The sequence below is a fragment of the Urtica dioica genome, chromosome 6, assembly GCF_054948205.1.
Source record: "Urtica dioica subsp. dioica isolate 48M chromosome 6, U.dioica_male_clone48M_v1_H2, whole genome shotgun sequence".
NCBI classification, from domain to species: Eukaryota; Viridiplantae; Streptophyta; class Magnoliopsida; order Rosales; family Urticaceae; genus Urtica; species Urtica dioica.
In genome coordinates this window covers 40604860-40627992 of record NC_142761.1, presented here as the reverse complement: position 1 = coordinate 40627992, position 23133 = coordinate 40604860, and the positions used below count along the sequence as shown (strand labels likewise).

The 23133-nt window shown below is 38.7% G+C and overlaps 1 protein-coding gene across 1 annotated transcript; it reads left to right on the top strand.

The window, feature by feature from the left end:
- Positions 1–2525: 2525 nt before the first annotated feature.
- Positions 2526–8796, top strand: LOC149394148 (prolyl 4-hydroxylase 1). Its single transcript, XM_089618356.1, has 12 exons — positions 2526–2852; positions 3805–3852; positions 4190–4255; positions 4369–4421; positions 4730–4795; positions 5338–5412; positions 6199–6273; positions 6641–6711; positions 6807–6858; positions 6998–7087; positions 7599–7691; positions 8328–8796. Exons 1-12 carry the CDS (start codon positions 2789–2791, stop codon positions 8433–8435), a joined length of 861 nt encoding a protein of 286 aa, XP_089474482.1. The 5' UTR covers positions 2526–2788; the 3' UTR covers positions 8436–8796.
- The last annotated feature ends 14337 nt before the right edge of the window (positions 8797–23133 follow it).

The following is a 23133-nucleotide window of genomic DNA, read 5'->3' as shown; positions in this document are numbered from 1 at the left end:
TTGAAAACAATTAAACTACAAATTAATTAGTTAACTAAACTAACAACTTATAACCAATTTGATTTCCACTACAAATTAATTAGTTAACTAAACTAATTATAAACACTATATATATTAACAATTATAACTACAATAATTAATACATGTACTTATTAAACATAAATATACTTCATTCATTAAATTAACAAATTGATCAACAAGTGAATTAAATTAACTACTTATTAACCTAACATATTAATATACTTATTAAAATGTAATAACTAATTAGCATTTTTATAAACATGTGAATTAATTACATAAATAACAACTTAACAAATTTATTTACCTAATTTATGAACTTAACTAACTAATTACTATAACTAATCAATTAATTTAATTAACATAAATAACCACTAACCTTCACCGACGGGGCTGCGAGGTACAAGGCGCGGCAACGCGACGAGGACAGGGCTGAGGCGACGCGGCGAGGACGGGGCTGATGCGACGCGGCGAGGACGGGGCTGAGGCGACGCGGCGAGGACGGGGCTGAGTCGACGCGGCGAGGACGGGGCTGAGGCGACGCGGCGAGGACGGGGCTGCGAGATGATGGCCGGGGCTGCCGAGGCACGACTAAAGGTCATAATTTACAAAAATAAAATAAAATAAAATAAAAAACATACCGAGGCTGAGAAGATAGTGGTCGGAGGGGGTCGTGGCGGAGGGATGGTGGTCGGAGGTGGTGGTGACGGAGAGATTGTGGTGGTGGCTCGCGGTGGTGGTTCGGAAAAGAGAGAGCGAGGGAGATGGTGGTGGCTCACGGTGGTGGCCTCGGTGGTGGCTCGCGGTGGTGGCCTAGGTGGTGGCTCGCGGTGGTACCTCGGAAAAGAGAGCGAGGGAGATGGTGGTGGCTCACGGTGGTGGCTCGCGGAGGTGGCTCACGGTGGTGGGAGGGAGAGTCGCAAAGGGAGGGAGAGTCGCAGAGGGAGAGAGAGAGGGAGGGCTGTTGTGAAGAGATGAAGAAGTCGAGCTGTTTAAAAACAAACCCTAGTAATCAGGTGCGACAAAGTCGCACCTGATACTCCAATAGGTGCGACTAGTCGCACCTAAAAACAATAATAGGTGCGACTAGCTAGTCGCACATGAAAGTAAAAAAATAAATACCACGCCAGACAAATGAAAAAAATGAGGGGGAGAAGTTGAGCGCTTATTTTTTTTAAGACTTTCAGGTGCGACTAGTCGCACCTGAAAGGTTTCAAAACTATTAGGTGCGACTAGTCGCACCCAATACCACTTAAAATCAGCGAATTTTTTTTTCATTTTTGGAGCCCTTTGGGTGCGACAAGTCGCACCTGTTGCCCATTTAGGTGCGACTTTTAGGTGCGACAAGTCGCACCTAATGCCCTTCCGCACCAGAAAGACTTATTTGTAGTAGTGGTAATGTAATTAGTTAGCATTATAATAATTATAAATTAAAGTGATTTAGTTGAAAAACAACAACTAAGTTAAGGGTATAAGCATAAATAAGAGATAAATAGAATATTAATAGGATATTCTACATGCAATTAAAAATCGAGTTTGGTTGAAGATGAATTGCTCTTTGATATGACATTTACTGCAAAATGGAGTATAATATGCCGTACTGCGTTGGGGGTTTCCTTTACACCTGATCAAACCGCACGACTTCTCATAACATATCACGGTACTCTCTGAAAAAAGAAGTTTATGAGCTGACTGTTGACGAACACAACCATCAGAAGATTTTATTTATTTTAAGAATAACATGATTAGTATATTCATAATTTTAAAAATGGGATCCCTAGATTTGTAGTCACATGAAAACTTAATTTTGTCATATAGTCACTTTTTGGTAAATTTTAAGTAAGTAATCACGAGATTTTATTAAAAAGTCAAAAAGACGTTAATAGTTGTAAATAATCATTAATAATTGTATATAAATCATCAGTTCAATAGCATAAGTGAAATGTTAAAAATGTCCAAATATTGCCACATCACCACAATGTCTATTCACTTAAAATTTACAAAAAAAAAAAAAAATTGACTATATAGAGAATCTCTAAATTTTGTTGCTTAGTTACTTATAAATTTGTTTAAAAATTATGTAGTTTTAGAAAAATAAAAATTAGTTGGGCCTATTATCACGCATTTTCTCTTTCAAAAAACCAAGTGGTATTTGCATCTTATGTCACAAATTGGCAATTCAATTGCAAGTAAGTCACGCGCAAAAATTTTAGAGGAAGATGAAGTAATTTTTAATGAGGTATTGTAAAAATTCAAAAGACATGGAATAACTAATAAAAAGATTAAATGATGAGAGAAAGTAATTTGAAATTTGCACAGGTGACACGAATGTAAATACGTGTCACAAATGCAATTTTGACAACTTTGTGATATAAATGCAAAAATCCGACGAATTTGGGACATTGACGCAAAAATCATTCCCACCAACTTTTTTTTTGCTCACAAGCATCCCTACCAACTTAATTCCTAAAAGAAGCTTAAGACCAAAAATGAAAACGCATAACTTGTCCTGAAAAAGAAGAAGTCTTGTACTAGGAAGGAAGTCAAATGACTCAAATCTAAGTCTCAGCTCTCAGTACAAAAAGACAACATATTGCCAGTTATTTTTTTTTTTTTCGCTGGGACCAATTTTTGCTTTTCAAAGACGAAAAGAAAAGAGACCGAAGAATTTATTGTTCTTCGCTGAACAAGTTCGTATTTCTTTCGAAAAGAAAAAAAAAGCCATTGTCGACTGTGCTGTCTCTCTTCACCCATCTCTCTCTCAGACGCCATGGCTGTTGCTATGAGGATCGTCTTCGGACTTCTCACACTCGTCACCGTCGGAATGGTGATAGGTACGATCAGTCTTCCTTGAACTCTCTGCGAACATTCCGTTTTCAATTTTCGTGAACGAAAACCCAAATATATCTACTTCAGAAATTTAATTTAATATGTTAGGTTAAAGCTTTCGAAAATCAGTGAAATTGAGGCTAAAATGTTCTAGGAATCGTCTAACTCTGTATTCACTTTAGTGTTCTAAGTCAATCTTATACTGAGACTTTGAAATTTCTCTATTACATTATTATGACGAAATTATTTTTTCCTCTTCTTTTAATTAGATCTTGTAGATTTTAGTTTTTAGTTTATAAGTTAAGGAATAAAATAATTTTAAAGCTGCATTTCTTTATTCTGCTGTTTTGTATATCTTAGACCATTCAATTTACTCAGATCCTTTTGAAAATATTCAAACTTGGGTTGGTTAATTTTTCTTATTAATACAAATTATAAAACGTTATCTGTTTTTACTCAATCTACATTATCGAATTATGTTCCTCGTAAATATGTTCTTATCCCGAATCTCAGCGTTTATGTTGTTGATCATATAGTTACAAGAAAGCATATAATAAAGAAGGCTTTCGGTTTCAAGTTCATGTTTGCAATATGCTACAGGCAGTAAGATTTATTTAAATTTTATTTTCGGTGTCACTTAGCAAAGTATATGAAGGTTTCTGCAAAAAAAAAAAAAAAAAAAAAAGAAAAAAAAAAAAAGAAAAAACTTAGTCCATAGCCTTTAGTTATTCTTTAAATAGTTTTTATTTATGTTCCTAACAATTCTTGATGGCGAGAGGAGAGATATGTCTCCCGTCAAACGTAATTCGTTATACAACACCTGGAAATTTCATCAAATTGTACTCTCTTAATTCTAAAACGTTATCCTTTATGTTCATCATAATTGTGGTATTTATTTTATTTTATTTTATTTATCATCGTGGATTCTGGTGTTCAAATGTTTTGTTGGACTTGCAGGTGCATTGTTTCAGTTGGCATTCATATGGAGACTAGAAGATTCATATGGTATCCTTTTGAAGTAGTCTATCAATTACTTTTCTCCTAAATTATTCTCATTTTGGATGTTTGTTTTTCCTCATGTATTTGTTTTTGTATTTTTAGCTTCTAAGGCATACACGTAGCGAGTGTTGTATACATTAATTTTTCTGCTGTGTCCTTGGTTTCCTTATTTTTTCTTTGATTAGGCATACCCATTGTTTTATTATGTCTTGCGTTTACTTGGAAACCTCTCCACCTTATGAAAGTCAAACGTATTGAATTATTAACTGAATCTATCGGACAATAGAATCTTAGTTTTTTGATATTTTGTCCCCATAAATCTCATGGATTCTTTGCTTTGCAGATTCCAATTTCCCGAATTTGGGAGCACACAGACGTCAACTTGATGGTTACCTAAAATTACCGAGAGGTCTGTATGGTACCGAGTAAATCAGCCTCGTTGTATTTTTTAGCTATCGAATCTGTTTTTCTTTTTCTATTTTTGTTTTTATGTCTTCTAAATTTGCTTTTATACATCTTTAGGTATTCATCATTGGAATGATGATGAAGAAGCCGCAGCTTTACGCATCGGATATGTATGTTTAATATCCCATATCATCATATCAATTCAATCATGTTGTAGCTCTCTTATAAGTGTAATTTATTTATGTAATATTGTGTACCTTGGTAATGATTTGTAGACCTTTTTGATTTTTTTGTTAATAAAATTAAAAGTAGTTTAGATAGTTCGGTAGCCTGATTAAGAGGTTTTGATGAACTTGAAGCATTCTAAAGTTCTAGTGTATACGCTTAAGATGTAACAGAATTGTCTTCAATGACATCAAGCCTTCTCATGGGCATAAAACTGATTTCTCAATTTTTTTTTCTCTCTCTGCTCTATTAGGTGAAACCTGAAATCATTAGCTGGTCACCTCGAATCATTGTACTTCATAATTTTTTGAGCATGGAGGTAAGCATTTATATAGAATTATCTAAGTTTTCCCAGCTTATACGATGAATTATCATATGTATTTATGCTTTTTGAGCGTGTATGTATTGGATACTGAATTGCTATTTCTATTGAATAGCTATTTAACTATACCTCTGTTACTATTCTAGAAGTCCAACAAGTAGTTATATGTGAAAAATGAAAGAAATAATTTTATGAGGAGTTGAAGTGATGAGAAAGTGAAACTTAATTGATGTTTTGAATTGATCTGAAAACGCTCTCCATATTTGGCCACAAAACCTTAACATTTGGCGCCACATAATGAAATTCTTGATAGCTTAGATTATATTTCAATAAAATTTTGCAGCTGTTCTTGAAGACTGTAGCGATACGTATTATTGGCAAATAACTAGAGTCTGTCGGATCGACAATTCCTAATTGCTGTTTGCTGTAACATCAGAGTCTGTCGTATCTAAAATTTTGTGACTTAAATGTGATAGAAGAGGTATTATACAAAGCCTAGATTTTTGTTATAAGTAAATAACAAGTATGGCTCTTTTCAGGAATGTGACTACCTTAGAGGTATAGCCCGACCCCGACTTCAAATTTCTACTGTGGTGGATGCTAAAACGGGAAAGGTATGTTCATCAATATCAGGAACAGGTATTCAATAATTTGATTATTCAATTATTTAAAAATTATTCTTCGCAGGATTAGTTTTTATTTGATATTCTGTATAAGGATTTAGGGGTGGATTAGGAAATGGTGCTTTAGTAAGAGGGATCACTAGAAATACCAAGCTTTGTGATCACTTTTGGGGTGGGAAGAAGGTTATTAATTTTCCTCATTGCTTTCTAGGTGTAGTGTTCATCCTAATTAATCTGTGCCAATCAAGTAGAGAATTCAACAATACAACCCAGGTCGTATCAATTTGGTATCAGAGAACTAGATCGAGATCATGACTGGCTGAGAGGTACCTGTGTTGCGCCTTGAGCAAGAAATATCGTCGAGGCAATACGGCCCTCGATATCCATCACAAACGCCTTGATTTCAGAGACATCCGTTCCCGTGGTGGACCCAGCTGTTCTTTCGAGGCTGTGATCCCGATTTACTGCTCTAATACCAAATTGATATTAGTGGTTGTACATTGAGAATGTAATGGCGGCTATGATAAAAGCATTCGTTTCTATCCATAAAACAGTCTTTTGGATCGAGTTAAACATCAAAGCTGAAATCTAAACAAATAAATATATTGACAATTGACTCTTTTTCTTTTTTTTTTTTTTTTTTATTATTATTATTAAAAATGATTCTTTGTTTCTGTATGATCATTCTGAATTGAACAAGATGTATGAGAGATTTGGGTTTTTAGTGTTTCTTGGGAATGTAATGTATGCATGAACACAATTGTATTTCAATTTCAGGGGGTAAAAAGTAAAGTCAGGACAAGCTCTGGGATGTTTTTAAGTCATGCAGAGAGAAAATATCCAATGATAAAGGTCAGTTTCAAGTTCGTTTCTCTTCCATTCGCCGGTATCATTAATTATTGTTATCAAGCTCGCTCAGATTTTCATCTTTCCGTTCTGTTACTTTCCTGTAGAAAATAGCTTTCTTGATGCATATTTTTTGTGTGTTGAATCCTCGGCGGTTAATAGAGATAATTTTGTAAAGCAAAGCAACATAATTGTCAATGGTCTTGGAGGTTCTTGCATGACATCTCTAGCTTTTAGCATTATTCAGCTGATTCAATTCTATCTCTATGGAATTAAAACATGTTACTAAACTCATTACACGTCTTTTTCTTTCTAATATCTATTTTTTTTTCTTGTTCTTCTTCTTCTTCGTCTGGCACTATTTTGCAATCAGGCAATCGAGAAGCGTATATCTGTTTATGCTCAAGTACCCGTAGAGAATGGAGAGCTGATTCAAGTATTAAGGTGCCATATAATTTGTGAACTAGAGAGGTTATGTTCATGAGAACAAAGGACTTTTTACTATTTAGTACCAAAGGCTAACTTCTGCAGCAGTACAGGTACGAAAAGGGCCAGTTTTACAAACCCCATCACGACTACTTTTCTGATACCGTAAGTTTTTCTCTGTGCCTTTCTAAGTATCGATTCTTGACCTCATTTATTTTATCTATTTTTTTTTATTGCATCAACCATCCCATGTAATCTTGATCTGCAAAATTATAAGGTTGTTGTCCACCTTTTTTTTTTGTAGTTTAATTTGAAGCGCGGTGGTCAGAGAGTAGCAACGGTGCTCATGTATTTGAATGATGGTGTTGAGGGTGGAGAGACGCACTTCCCTACGGTAATAATAAATCAACTTCTTATAACTATTTACCGTTTATCCACTCGTTAATATGATACAAAAGATGTCTATACAACTGTAATATTGCTACATGGGCATATCCACATAATGGGCTGTATGTTGGGACTGTGAAAGTACTTACTAGTTGACACTGCTGTTGAAATAAGTTTATATTAATGTCATTTTGTTGCCCCGGGGGCATTGGTTCAAAGGTCACAAGTTCAAATCCCAGGAGCTGAACTAAATTTCCTTCTTGTTTTTTCCTTCTTAATTTTTTTTAATATATATATTAAATAGCACGCAACTTACTACACGAGAACATAGATAATAAATGCATTGCTCCCCGCTGTTAGTGAGGAGTGCTCGGCGGGAACTCTTGCTGATGGAATATATATTTATATATATAATCGTACATGATTTATCATATGTAGATGTGGTGAGAGTGGGAGGGTTCTGGGGCGTTGTTACAAAAGAAATACCATTTGTGTTAACTTAGAGTTGCAAATCTCAGGCTGGTACAGGTGAGTGTAGCTGCGGGGGGAAAATGGTCAAAGGTTCATGTGTAAAACCAAACAAAGGAGACGCGGTGCTTTTCTGGAGCATGGTATGACTGTTTTATATTCATTACACTAGAGTTTAAGGCCCACAAATTCAGATGTAGTGAAACAGTGGTAATCTTGCTCTGCGCTCTTGTTGTGAGTTAACATCGATTTGTCTAGTTAGTGATTATGTTAGGGATTATTCCAAAGTATGACAATTTGGTAGTGTTTTTCCCATTATCAAATAGAAGCCCTTTATTTCTAAGTATGACAACAAATGCCATTAAAAAATAGTTCTTTAATGACATTTAAAAAAAAAATTAAAATGTCATTAAATGTAGGTTTTCATGTCATTTGTTGTCGTATTTTTGGAATAAATGGCTCCTATTGGATAATGGGTAAAAACACCACCCAAAAGTCATATTTTTGGAATAATCCCAATTTTTTTTAAAAATTTAATTAGGATCTCCTAGAAGAGGAAGAAAAAAAAAACATTTTGATACTAGAATAGAATTTTAACAAATACTATACCAGTAAACAATTTACTAGATTTTGATGAGAACAAGACATTGCTTTATTTAACTAGGAACATAATTTTAGCTTCGTAACTATTTCTTCTTCAGATGCATAAATGTTTATCGTGGTCTCACTTTCCCCTTGTTTCAATTCTTTCGTTGCCTTTTTGACATGGTGTTTTTCAGGGTCTAAATGGAGAATCGGATCCGGATAGCCTACACGGTGGGTGTGAAGTGCTATCAGGCGAAAAATGGTCTGCTACGAAATGGATGAGACAGAGAGCTACATCTTGATATTGCACAAGTTTGATTTAGTTGATTATAGAATTTTATTACAAATTAATAGTAATTTTTCTCTCACCTTTCTTAGATTATGGGTACACATGAAATTTTACAGGATTAGCGGGGCTAAATATATATTCTTATGAGCGGAAATTAGGTCATCATTCAAATGTAACTACCAGCAAACTCTGATTTTTGTCCTGTATTGCTTCATTTTCCTACCGACAAGAGTCAGGTGGAGGGACTTGCAAGTCCAAAACGGCCCTCTCGGATTCTGAACTACGGTAACTTGGCATTTAAAATGTTGGGATTATTCTTAAATTATGACCTCTTCAGTACTTTTGGATCAAAATTCAAGATGTCAAAATTAATAAAAGAATATGACTTCCTTATATTTGTTTATACAAAATTTCCTTCAATAGTTTATATGATTTATTGACATTATCAACATTACAAAGTTTTTTTTGGGAAACTTGGAAAATCTGAAAAAAAAACTCCAAGCAAACCAAACGAAAATCAACTATTACACATCCAAAATCAATCTTGTTTCGAGGTCCCCTCCATTTACCGGTGATAATTTAGGTTTATTGGTCATGACTTTAACTTAAGGGTTTGATTTTGGTGTTTCTTTATCGTTTTTGGTGGAGAATAACATAAAATGAAAAAGAACATAAATCAAGACGGAGAAGAAGAGAAATCGGCGTGAAGGCGAAGAGAAAGAGAGAGCGATTTATGTCTATATCAACGTGCTTCACGATTCTACTCCCTCCAAATTTTGTATATACTTAATATTTTGGGAAATCTGGAATAAAAACTAGTTTGAAGAATCTGAAAATTTGTTTGAAGATTTATTGACATTTTGTCTTTTTATTGACATTCAAACGATTATGAGAAATTCTTTGAAGATTTATTGACATCGTTGTCAATAAATTTTTTGGATGTCAATAAATCTTCAAAAAATTTGGTCTATTGAAGATTTACGTATGCAACCTTACGCTTCAATGCGTCTTCCAAGGTTCTTTTCTTCTACAACGTCTCTCTAAGCTTACGCAAATCCACCGAAAGACATGCATGGCTTCCCCTAAAATCTTGCCCCATGGAAAATAGCAGAATAAATAGAGATTGTTGACAAGACATAGGTGGTCTTCGTTGTTGCATTTTTCTGTGGCATAGTTTTAAGTTTGACAAAACAAATTGTTATAGTTGTTCAAGACGATCTACAACAAGTTGTTCAAGATCGGGTCATTTAAAGTCACTTGTCCTCCTGCTCGAAAAGAACTAGAGATATCCTGTGTTTAGTTAAGATCTTTAAGGAAGAACATAACCGGATATTTGGTTTATGGTTATGACAAATTTGCGATAGATTTGGTGCAAACCTAATAAAAAACTTCAAGGGTTGAAATTAGGTGTGTCACCTTTTATTTTTGGTCAAGTCACACCGATTTTATTCTTGAGCCAGTCTATCTCCCTTGGAGATCTTCATCGACAACTGGTTCAAGATTGCTTGCTATTACTATACTTTATTTGTGTAAAGTTTGTGAGTGCGTATTTTGCATTAACGTGTTGTATCAATTTTAGGGAGAGTATTGCATGAAAAAGAGAGGGAGTCTATGACCTAAGAGGAACTTAGATTGCAATCTATTGGCAAAGAAGATAGGTATTTGAGAGAGAGGAAACCTAAGTCCTTGTAACTTTGATTGAGGATGAGTGGATTTATTTTCACCACCGAACGTATCAGCCTCGAGTAGGTGCTTTATCATCAAACACGGTTATCAAATCTCTATCTCCTTATTGCTTTTATGCTTTTGATTGCTTTTTTGAAATTTTGTTTATTTAAACGTGCATAAACAATCAATTGTTCAACTAGTTGTCGTAACCAATAGTTGCACAACCATTCCATAACACGTTTAGTAATTTCACTCGTTAATCAGTTTCTAGTTGCCATTATACCAAAAAATCACCCTCCACTAAGATGGGTCCCCAACTTCAATGCATTGTCAACGACAATATTGACCTTCTTCTCGCTGTATTTTATCTTTGTAAATGCATTGAACACCTTGCCGTATTTTACCTACCTTCTTCTCGCTTTTTAGATAATTTTTAGGGGAAATGGTGGCAATAATACTTAATGTTTGATCAAAATACTACTTATATACTCAAAGTTTTTTTTCTTTGGCAAAAATACCACATGTTACGTTATAGTGAGTCCGTTACTACTCGGACCGTTAAGTTCTCATAGAAATTTTAACGGCAAAGTATTTACGTATAATTAAATTTGAAACTTTTAGTATTTTTGCCCAAGAAAAAAAAAAGAATGAGTATATAAGTAGTGTTTTGTCTAAACATTGAGTATTTTTGCCGTAATTTCCCCTAATTTTAAGACAAGCCGTTGCAGAATGATGCGATCTCTTCATTAGATGGTCCATGATCCATTGACAAGCTGGTTGTCAACACATATTCGAGAGTAAAAAATCTAAAAAAGCTTAATATTATAAATAGAAAAATATATCATAAACGTACTTTTGAATAGAGATCATTAATTGATTACATGCAATGTGTTTCTCCAATCTTCAAATGGATCTCATCGTTCTTCCGAGTTTCAATATTTGTAATAGAATGCTATGCGCTAAAGACCCATGAAATTCTACTCCGGGAAGAGGAAAAAATGACCAAAAAGCGACTTCTCAAACCTACCGAGGGATCCAACAAGGCAACCTCGTCCTCGGGTTGTCACACTGGTCGGGAAGTGCTCATTTTCCAATATAATCAATTTCACCATCTTCAATTACGTAACAAATTATGTCAATTTCAATTAAATATAAGTGTAAAATACGAGAGAAAGTGGGACAACTCTTGGTCGTTGGGTTATGGAACACTCTGAACCCGTTTGTAATATGGAGAACAGAGGAAAGGCACCGGTATGCTCAGGAAGGGAAGAAAAGGTTTTTGAAGAGATGTTGGAAGAGAAAACTTCTTTCCTTGCCTCTGATTTTCACCTGGAGGAACCAGTGGAGAACCACCAATCGAAGTTAACAGATTGTCAAGTACTTCTAGCCAAAGTGATCACCAAAAACGCCCCTAGTCGGAATGTTATTGCGGCCATCCTTTCCAAGGTGTGGAGAACGAAAGGAACATGGTCGATAGAGGAACTGAATCCAGGGATGCTCAAAATAATGTTCCGTCTGAGTAAGGACCGTGATGGAATTTTATGGCGAGCCCCGTGGACGGTGAAAGGACTCCAACTTATGGTTGCGCCATGACCGAAAAATCTCACGGCGGAAGAAGTGGACTTCACCCACTGCCCCTTTTGGGTCAGACTTTTTGGTCTACCTCCGATGATGATTCACGAGAAGAGTATTCGGAAAATGGCGGAGAAGTTTGGCCCTGTCCTGGAGTGTAGGGTCAATCCACGTGGGAAATACAACTCTTCTGTCAGATTTAAGGTCAACGTTCATGCCGACAAGCCGCTCTTCCCAGGTCTCTTCCTCGATCGGACCAGCACGATCCGGGCCTCGTGGATCCGGGAAAAATTTGAAAATCTGGGCTTGTTCTGCTTCCGGTGTGGCATCTTAGGCCATGAGCAGTCCGAGTGTTCCAGGAGAAGCGATGCTCTCATCAACAAGACCGGATTTGACTCAGTCCTCATCTATGGTGACTGGATTTCGACGAGCTCGGAGATCGAGAGTTGTATGTCCAACGGAGGCCAAAAACCCATCCTACGAAAATGCTCGACGAAGGAAGACGACGCTGAAACGAGTCTGAAGGAGGCGGTTCCGACTGGGCGAGTGAATCTGACGCGTGTAGAGGAGCGTCAAACCCTTCCGCTTCCCAAGAAACCTGTGAAGCGACAGAAAGAGAGCAACACGTCTGTTGCAGAGACGAGCGTTGCTGTACTTAAAAGTAGAGCAGTTACCAAATCAGGGATAAAGGCTACCTCTTCACCTTTGAAAGCTCCGAAAAAACGTGGTCGACCTTCCCTTGTTAAATCCAGGTTCTCTGTGCCTCGGGATGCTTTTTCTCCAGTTTCTGGGGTTATACGACAAAATGGAGAGGAAGAGATAAGTCAAAGGTTTTATTGGAATCCTCGGTTGGGCTTGGTGAATCTCGAAACGTGCAGGCCTTCATTGGGCTTGGTGAGTTTCTAGATGGGCAGGACTAACCGATTGAATTCTAGGAAGGGAGTGGAGTTTCCCTGGTTGGGCTTGGTGAATCTTTAGGTGGGTAGGCTCAAAATGGGCTTGGTGAATCTAAAGATGGGCATGCCCAAAAAGAAAGAATCTTCAATTATGTAAGTACGTGCTTGGAACTCACGAGTACGGACATGTCGTTTATTCGACCAAAGGACATACATTCCTCGGCTTTGGTTCTAAAGGAAAAATTGAGCCAAAATTCCCCAGGTTCGTCCAAGAGACAGAAATTGGCAACCACGACAGTTGATGTTACAGGAAGAGCTGAGAAAAAACAGAAAGCCTCGGAGTCTCCTAACACCACCCATGCGAATGGTACTATTGCTTGCTACCCAATTGTTTCGGATGTTTCTCAAGATGGAGATCTACCCGGAACCCTCTCTCCTATTGTATCGGCGACCCTTGGGGAGCAAGGGCGCCGGGCTCAATGATAGGCCTTCTTTGGAACGTCCAAGGGATTGGCAACCCTTGGACGTTGAATACCCTCCGAGACCATATTAAGACGCACGATCCCGCTTTTGTTTTCCTTACTAAGACTATGATTTCAAAGCATTACGCCGAGAGTCTACGTGCCGGATTGGGGTTCGGTGTTTGTCTTGTTGTGGACCGAGTGGGTATGAGTGAGGGATTGATGTTACTTTGGAAGGATATGGTGGTAGCTAGTGTGAGATCTTACTCTAGATGCCACATTGAAGCCCGATTTTTGGATAACAATGGGAAGTTTTGGAGATTCATGGGGTTGTATGAGAATCCGAAAGCGTCGATGCGAAGGTTCTCGTGGGAGCTTATGCAATGGGTGGGGAACTTGGAAGAGGGACCGTGGATATGTGGGGGCAAATTCAATGAAATTCTCTTTGCCCATGAGAAAGAAGGTGGGTGTGAGAAAAACCCGGGTCAAATGGAAACTTTCCGGGAAGCATTGGATGGGTGCTACCTCGAAGACTTGGGATATTCCGGAGATCCCTTTACGTGTGCCGTGTGACAAAGAAATGAATCACTAAGAAGAGGCTTGATAGATGTGTAGCCAATCCCGAGTGGTTGGAGATGTTTCCGTTGGCCTCAGTGCGCCACCTTGAGTATGGAGAATCAGACCATCGGCCACTTCTCTTATCAACCGAAGGTAAGAGTAGCGACCCTAAAGGCAAGAGACATCGCCCTCGGAAACGGTTCATGTTTGAGTAGGCTTGGTGTAAGAAAGATGAATGTAAGCGTATTGTCGGCAGCCTATGGGAACCGAATGTTCTTTCTGCCCTTTGTAATGTCTCTAAAGCGCTCTCTACATGGGGTCTAAAGAAGTTTGGAGCCCTTAAGGAGGACATAGCTTTTCAACGGGATGTCATTGAATCCTTGAAAGCTAAGTCTTCTAGGGGCACGCCAGAGATGGTTTGGAAGGAGGAGCGGAGACTCAATGTCCTATTGGAAAAGGAGGATAAATATTAACGCCAACGAAGTCACATCGCTTGGTTGAAGAGTTGAGACCGGAATACCCGCTTTTTCCATTGGAAACCATCCCAAAGAAAAAAGAAAAATGGCATTCAAGGGATATTCGATGCTAACCACGAGTGGAGAGATAACCCGGAGGAAGTAGAAGGTATTATATCTAACCATGAGTGGAGAGATAACCCACAGAGATTGGGTTTGTGGTGAATTGTGTGGAGCCGGTGATTGTAGAGGCAACCAATGGACTTCTTGTGGATAACTTCACCGAGTTGGAGGTCAAAGAAGCCATGTTTAGCATCGATCCTCTCAAGGCACCGGGGAAAGATAGATTTCCCGGTCTCTTCTTCCAAAGGTTTTAGGATGTGGTTGGGGGCGATATCACGAAGCTTTGTTTAGGGGTGCTCAACGAAAAACAAGAGCTTGGAAGGCTCAACAAAACCGTTCTAGTTCTCATTCCCAAGGTCAAAGATCCGAAATGGATTAAGGAATTCCGGCCGATTAGCCTTTGCAACGTAGTTTACAAGGCTATCTCCAAATGCATCACCAATAGGTTGCGGGCGACAATGGCGAAGACGATCTCCGAGAATCAAAGTGCGTTTTTCGGGGGACGGAAAATCTTCGACAAGGTGATCATTAGGTTTGAAGGGATCCATACCATGAAGAGAGGTCGGTTTGGGAATGGGCAATGCGGTTCCTTAAAGCTTGATATGTCCAAAGCCTATGATCGGGTGAAATGAGACTACCTCGAGGCCATTATGCTTCGCCTTGGGTACGATGTCGGTTGGGTGGAGTTAGTGTTGCGTTATGTACGTTCGGTGAGATTCTCCATCAACTTCAACGGGGTCGTGAAAGGGGATATCGTTCCTCAACGGGGACTTTGCCAAGGGGATCCTTTCTCTCTCTCCCTTCATATTCTTGTTTTGCTCGAAAGGGTTCTCGACTCTTTTTCACAAAGCAGAGGTGAGAGAGGACTCATTAAGTGTTGTCAATGGTGCCCACAAGAAGAGTTGTAGTCTTTACTTATGTACATTTGATGTAATAAAGTCTCACGAAGACTCTTGCTTGTAATTGCTTATTTATTAATAAAAGTTGAAACCTTCATTCATTCTTCTTTGTCTAAATCTTTATGATAAAACCTTAGTCTTTAGTCCATAAACAAACCTAACAACATATGAAGAGACAAATTTGCATGAACAAACTCTTCATGGTTTGCTTAAAACAATATGTTCACAATCTAATGATCAAAGAACTATTGATCTCAGTACGATTGTTAGGATAATCTATGATGTCTGGTTATGGGACATTGAGAGTTGGAGACTCTATAGTTCTTCTAGGTATCTTCCGAAGGTACTGAATTGACCAGTGCAGTTCTAGAGACAGAATAAGAACAAACCATTTAACCTCTCTCGAAGTCACTACGTATGAATTGCATCATGCTTACCTCAATCCTGAAATGAGACATGTCATTTCATAACTTACGTATTCTCATTTGAGAAAGTCAGAGTTCGGATTCACTATGAGATTCTTAACATGACTTATTGGTGAAGTACTAAGTTATGAAGATGTCATGAGTAACTTTGTGAAGATCTCATAGATATGGAATTCATGTACAAGATTGCTGAAATGCATTGTATATCACCTCATGCTTTGTTCCTTGGAATGTGAATAAATGAACTGGCCAGTGTCCAAATTGAGTCATGACTCTTTTGGATGAAACAATGTAACTTGTTAGCTCCTCGTCAATACATTGTTTCTGACTTATTGACAAGCGACAAAGGAGTTGAGGAAATAACAGCTAGAAGGGTAAAATGGTAATTTTGTAAATCTCGACTAGCTGATGATATGCATGAAGGGTAAACATAGATAATATTCAGTGGATCCACTTATCACAATTTAGTTGAATTCTTGAGTAGAAAATAAATTCATTTGAACCGAGAGATTCTCAGTGTCAACTCTTTAGTGGAGTCAGTTGACATTAAGCTAAACTTGGAAAAGGTTTGTGAACTTTTGAGTCCAAGTATTTTAGCTCAAGCTTTGTTTATTTGGATCCATGAGGTCACTGTCACAAATCATATCAAGTAGCAATAGTTAAACTAGAAGCTAAGTCAAAACAAGAGCGAGACAAGTTTTACGAAAATTGTCTAAAGGGTATTTTTTGTCCTTTTGGACATAGGATAAAATGAATGTCAATAAATTTTTTGACATTGTCATATGATGACATATTATCACTCGACCATAACAAATTAATTGGGCCTTGAGGATTAATTTCATTTCATAGAATTTTACTTGAAAATTCTTAATGGGCCTTTTCTTATGTTGTAATGAACAAATGAAAAAGCATCTAGAAGCCCATTCTAGATGTCTTGGCCGCCCAACATAGATAGAAAAAAGAGAGATTATTTTGTGCATTAATGTATGAAGATATTTGCCAAAAGAAAAAGAGGAAACAAATTTCCTCCATGAGGAAAGGGGAAATTCGGCCAAGCAAAAGGGAGAACAAAAGAGGAAACAAATCCAAGGCTTCTAGAAGCTTATTTGGCCGTGTGACTTGAAGGGAATGAGAGAAAATTTTGCTCATGAATATGTGATATTCTATAGAAGAGGAAACTACCTTGTTGAAGGTAATCCCTCTCCTATAAATAGAGCCATCATTCCCTTCATTCCAAAAGTTTTAAAGATTGAGAGCTTCTCTCTCTAGAACACCCTTGGCCGCCCCCTCTCCCTCTCTCTCTCTCTCTCTCTAAGTTTTCTTTAGTTTTTGTTTTGGCACCTACGTCCACATTTGACCTAGTGTTTTAGCTCTTTGACTCTTAGACTTGTTCTTGAGTCGTCGTGTTTAAAAGTGCCCACACACTAATTCTTTTCTTTCTCGAATTATTGTGATAGAAACTTTCGTGGTTGCTCGAGTTCCCGAGGAAAGAAGAGAGACGTGCTGCATGGGGAGACGAACGTTTCAACCTTCCTAAGGCTTCTCAACATTCAAGCTTCTCAAAGGTTAGTAAACATATAATGCTCATTAATAGTTTTAATTTATATGTACTTGCTCTTTGTCTAGGTTAGTAAAAACGTTATACTTGTTTAAAAGAAAATTTTTAAATTCCGCCGCTTGCTCGAAGCGTTAAATCTTTTCTTAACCCTAGATTAATTCCAACATTAAGGGCCTTAAGTTTGGGAATCCGGGAATTTAGGTCAACCACCTTTTTTTTTCGCAGATGATAGCCTTGTGTTCTTTAAGGCCAAAGCTAATGAAGGGAGAGAGGTTAAGAATTGCTTGGATGCATATGCCTTTGCCTCCGGCCAAGTCATAAACTACGAGAATTCCGAAGTTTACTTTGGCCGCCAAGTCAAGAAAGAAGTGGGAGAAAAAGAGGCGAAGGGGTTTGACGGACGGCCACGATCGATATTTGGGTCTTCCTATGTCGGTGGGGAGGAATAAAGCAGAACTCTTCCAGTTCCTCAAGGAGCGAATTTGGAACAAGATTAGAGGATTGAAAGATGCCTTCTTCTCCCTTGCTGGAAAGGAAATCTTCATTAAAGCCGTGGTCCAAGCCTTGCCGAGCTACGTGATGTGTTGCTTCAAGCTCACTAAAAAGTTGATTGCCGACATCCACAAATTGGCGGCTAACTTTTGGCGGGGAAGTGGTGAAGAAAAAAAGAAGACTCATTGGGACTCTTGGGACAAGCTTTGTGCCCGGAAGGAAATAGGTGGGTTAGGATTTCGCAACCTCCATTTGTTAAATCAAGCTCTCTTGGCTAAGAGTGTGTGGAGGGTGATTCGGTTCCCAAATTCTCTCGCATCCCGGGTTCTCAAAGAGAGTTACTTCCCTTCCACGGATATTCTTCAAGCTTCACCGTCTAGGAATACCTCAAGTCTTTGGAATGGGATTCTTTGGGGTCGAGAGATTATTGAGAATGGGTCTAGGTGGAGAGTGGGGAGTGGTCGTTCCATTGATACTCGGAACGGTAGGTGGCTGCCGAGACCGCCGGAGTTTAGTATCCGCGACCGTTCGCGTGTGCCCATAAGTACCACGGTGGCGGATTTTAAGCTTCCATGCTGGGATTGGAATGACCCCTTACTTCGTGCACTCATTGAAGACGATGTGTCAGAGGTATTCAAAATTCCCGGGAGCTCGTTAGGTGGAGAAGATGTCTTATGTTGGCACCACACGAAGGACGACGAATATTCCGTTAGAAGCGGATATAGAGTGGCTACCGATTGTTTGGAGATTGTGGAATCGTCAGAGGGAAAAGAAACCAAAGATTGGTGAAGCAAAGTGTGGAGTCTCCGTGTTCCCCCAAAGGTTAGCATGTTCCTTTGGAAAATCTCTCGAGAATGGATCCCGACTTCGGCTAATCTTGCGGCGAGGGGTATGTCGGTCAACCCGAATTGCAATCAGTGTCTTTCTAAAAAAGAATCGACTTTCCACGCTATTTGGGAGTGCCGGAGCGTAGCGTAAATCTGGAAACTGACTGGGTGGTGGAAGATTATTAAAGAGTCGTTCTCCGGTGACATCATTGCTTTTCTCGGTCGAATGAGCGAGAAAATTCCCAAAGCTGTTTTGGAATTAGAGTGTTTTTAGTCTGTTTCTTGGGTTACAAGTTATGTACACTGCGTACATTCCTTAGTCGTTTTCTCAGTTTTTCTTTGTTGTCGTTTTTTATCCTTTACTTATACGACCTGTCGTTTTGGCATGTTCGATAAGTTTGTTTGTATAAATAGGATTATATTCCTTTACAGTTGATCAATCAAATCATTACAGTTTTTTCCAATATTCCTTTATGGATTCTCTCTCTCTCTCTCTCTCTCTCGTTCTGAGATTCCAATATGGTATCAGAGCTACTCCGCTCTTTCTGATTTTCTTTTCCGATCTCAGGCGTTTTTCCTTTCATCATCCTTGAGCTCCTTTCCTCTTCGCGACCATGCCGGATCAGGAAGCTTCATCGCTGGAATCGCCGATCACCGGAACCAACAACAACCAGAGACCTAGGTCCGTTCTTGATGATCCATACTATTTGCATCATTCTGATTCTTCTGGAGGCTCTCTTGTCTCGAATGTCCTTTTCGGCACGAATTACACGGCGTGGAGTCGATCGATGCTTATCATTCTTGAGGCGAAGAACAAATTAGGTTTTATTGACGGTACGATCAAGAAACCACCTCCAGAGGATCTAGATTTTGTCTGCCTATGGAGTCGCAACAACAACACCATTGTAGCGTGGATCATGAACTCTGTGAGCAAAGAAATTGCTGGAAGCCTTCTTTATGGAGGAACAGCCAAGGAGATTTGGAATGATCTCAAAGATCGATTCCAACAGAGCAATGGTCCACGGATCTTTCAACTGAGGCACGAATTCGTCAATCTTGCTCAAGATCAGAAGACTATCGGTGTCTACTTCACAAAGCTGAAATCTCTCCATGAAGAATTGTGTGAATTCAAGCCAGAGTGCACTTGTGCCTGTTCTTGCGGAGGAAAAGCTAAATTGAATGATTATGCTCAATCTGAGTATGTCATGCAATTTCTGATGGGGCTTAATGACTCCTACACTCACACGCGTGGTCAAGTTCTGTTGATGGAGCCTATTCCACCAATGAGTAAAGTCTATGCACTTCTTACTCAAGAAGAGACTCAAAGAACGATTGGAGTGGATGCTCTTGCCAATACTGATCAGTCAAACTCTCTTGCAATGACGGTCAAGGATGATCAAAAGAAGTCTAAAGGCAAAGATCGCCCGATGTGTACTCACTGTAAGATGTTGGGACACACCATCGACAAGTGCTACAAGATCCATGGTTATCCACCAGGATACAAATTCAAGACCAAGCCTCAAGCAAATGCAGTGAATGCTACTGGTATGGGAGGCATCATCGACGGATCTGCCCTGAGCAACACCTCTTCTCACCTCTCATCCGAGCAAATCCATCAGCTAATCAGCCATCTCTCCAATCAACTCACTACTCAAGTGTCCACCTCAGGAGAAGTCAACCTCACCTCCTCTAAGACAGGTTTATATGGTTTGGTTAACTTTACTCATTCTTGCACTAATTCCTCTCTTGGCGCTTGGATTATGGACTCTGGTGCCACCAGGCATATTAGTGCTGAGAAATCTTTTTTTAGTAAACTTAGGAGTGTTATTAACTCCACTGTTACCTTACCAAATCGCACTATTATCCCTGTCCACTTTATAGGTGACATTGTTTTGAACTCAGATCTGACTCTTCATAATGTTCTCTATGTTCCTAGTTTCAAGTTCAATTTTATTTCTGTTAATGCCTTAACCAAAGACTCTAAGGTTGCTGTTACTTTCACTTGTGATTCCTTTTTTATTCAGGATATCAATCACTCGAAGATGATTGGGAAGGGTAGGCTTTATGAGGATCTGTATGTTCTCACCAAAGACATCATCACCACTTCCAATACATATGTGAATAAAGTGACTGCTCAGACTTGGCACCAAAGGCTAGGTCACCTTTCTTTTAAACGTTTAGACTGTTTGAAATCTCGTTTATCATGTACTATTTCTGATCATGATAAGACTTTGCCTTGCTACATTTGTCCATTAGCTAAGCAACATAGATTGCCTTTTGTTTCTGCAAATCATTTTGCTGCTAATGTGTTTGATCTGATACATTGTGATATATGGGGACCTTATAAGGTTACTTCTCGCAATGGTCACAGATACTTTCTTACTCGTTGATGATAAAAGCAGGTATTGTTGGATTTTTTTGTTGAAACAAAAGTCTGATGTCCATACTGTTTTTCCAAAATTTTGTGCTTATGTAAAGAATCAATTTTCTACTACTATCAAGCAGTTTAGGTCTGATAATGCAAAAGAACTCATTTTCACTGAGTTCTTTTCTAAACATGGCATTGTACATCAATTTTCTTGCGTTGAAACACCTCAGCAGAATTCTGTGGCTGAACGAAAGCACCAGCATCTTCTCAATGTTGCTAGAGCTTTACTTTTTCAGTCCCATGTTCCTATTACTTTTTGGACTGATTGTGTGCTTACTGCTACATATCTTATTAATCGTACTCCTACTCCTAACTTGTCTCACCTTACTCCTTATGAAATCCTGTACAACAAGGAGGTTGACTATAGTCATTTGAGAGTTTTTGGATGTTTATGCTTTGCTTCTACTCTGAGTGCTCATAGGTCAAAGTTTGCACCTAGAGCTCGGAAATGTGTGATGCTTGGATACCCTCAAGGGGTCAAGGGATATAGACTCTTGGATCTTAATACCAATGATGTTTTTCTGTCTCGTGATGTTTTGTTCTATGAAAATATTTTCCCTTTTAAGAACATACAATCTACTCCTACCATTGCTGATCCTTTTGCAAGTCTACCCCTGCCTGTCCTGACTCATAACATGATTCACTCATCACCTGAGTCTCATGTTTCTGAGGATGTTCCCAATGTTCTCACTCCCATGGTTCACTCATCTACTGAGTCTCATCATGATCCATCTTCTGGTCCTGACATCCTTGCCTCACAAGAACCAGTCAATGATCAACCTGCTCAGCCTTTGGCCATTCCTGATCAACCTATTCCTCATGGTTCAACAATCAGAAAGTCTTCACGGACTCATGTGCCACCAGCCTATCTCAAGGACTATCATTGCAACTTACTTAAAATAGGTCAAAGTTATAATTCCAAGCATTCTATTGATAAAGTGCTTGACTATAGCAGATTGTCTGTTGGCTTTAGAAATCTTGTTTTGTCTGTTACAGCTAATTCAGTGCCAGCTTTCTACCACATTGCTGTGAAGTCAGAGGATTGGAGGAAAGCTATGGCAGAGGAGATCACTGCCATGCATGCTAATAACACATGGTCAGTTGTTCCTTTACCCGCCAACAAGACTTCTATTGGTTGCAGGTGGATATACATAAACAAGTTGAATGCTAATGGGACTCTAGCTAGACGAAAAGCTCGCTTGGTTGCTAAGGGCTACACTCAACAAGAGGGGGTTGATTTTCTTCATACTTTTTCTCCTGTTGCCAAATTAGTTTCTGTTAAGGTTTTACTTAGTTTTGCCTCTTTTCAGAAGTGGTATTTGTCTCAGCTAGACATAAGCAACGCCTTTCTTAATGGAGACTTATTTGAGGAAGTCTATATGGATCTACCTCTTGGATATATGCCTCAGGGGGAGTATAAAACACATACAGGAAGATTGGTTTGCAGGTTACATAAGTCCATCTATGGTCTTAAACAGGCCTCTCGACAATGGAACTTGAAGTTCACTGAGGCTGTTCAAGGCGTTGGCTTTGTTCAATCCAAATCGGATTATTCTTTGTACACTCGTGGCAGTGGGAATAATTTTGTTGCTATATTATTATTATATGTCGATGATATCATTGTTTCTGGTCCAAATAAACTTGTTATTGTTGATGTTAAATCCTTCCTCAGCTCAACTTTCAGATTGAAGGACCTTGGTGATCTCAAATATTTCCTTGGCCTGGAAATTGCTAGGTCAGAAAAAGGAATTGTTTTGAGTCAAATGAATTATGCTTTGCAGATTCTTGAAGACTCAGGTTTTCTTGACTCTAAACCTGTCAAGACTCCTATGAATACTAGGGTTGATCTATCTCTATCTGATGATTCACCTGTGCTAACTGATGTTACTGGTTTTAGGAGACTCATTGGTCGTTTATTGTACCTAACCATTACTCGTCCAGATCTTACTTTTGCAGTAAACTGTTTGAGCCAATTTGTTCATTCTCCCAGGGACAAACATTTACAAGCTGCACATCATCTTTTGCGTTACATTAAGTCTAACCCATGATTAGGCTTATTCTATCCTTCTTTTTCTTCTGTAAACATTCGAGCATTTTCAGATGCTGATTGGGGTACATGTACTGATTCTAGGCGATCCATTACTGGATATTGTGTTTTTGTAGGTGATGCACTTGTGGCTTGGAAGTCAAAGAAGCAGTCTACGGTGGCAAGGAGTTCTGCAGAGGCAGAATACAGGGCTCTTGCGGCTGTGATGATCGCGTGGAATTGATGGAACTGTCGTAATGAGTACCTCTTCAGGGGTTGCAAAGTGTCTCCGGCGGATTCCGTTAACGGTAGTTTGGTGCTTC

Bases quoted from the DNA above. Each gene is read 5' to 3' on its own strand.
- LOC149394148 (XM_089618356.1), top strand. From the start codon at position 2,789: ATGGCTGTTGCTATGAGGATCGTCTTCGGACTTCTCACACTCGTCACC. The intron at 5,413-6,198 runs GTATGTTCATCA...TTTCAATTTCAG, and splicing joins TGGATGCTAAAACGGGAAAG to GGGGTAAAAAGTAAAGTCAG. The intron at 7,692-8,327 runs GTATGACTGTTT...GGTGTTTTTCAG, and splicing joins CGGTGCTTTTCTGGAGCATG to GGTCTAAATGGAGAATCGGA.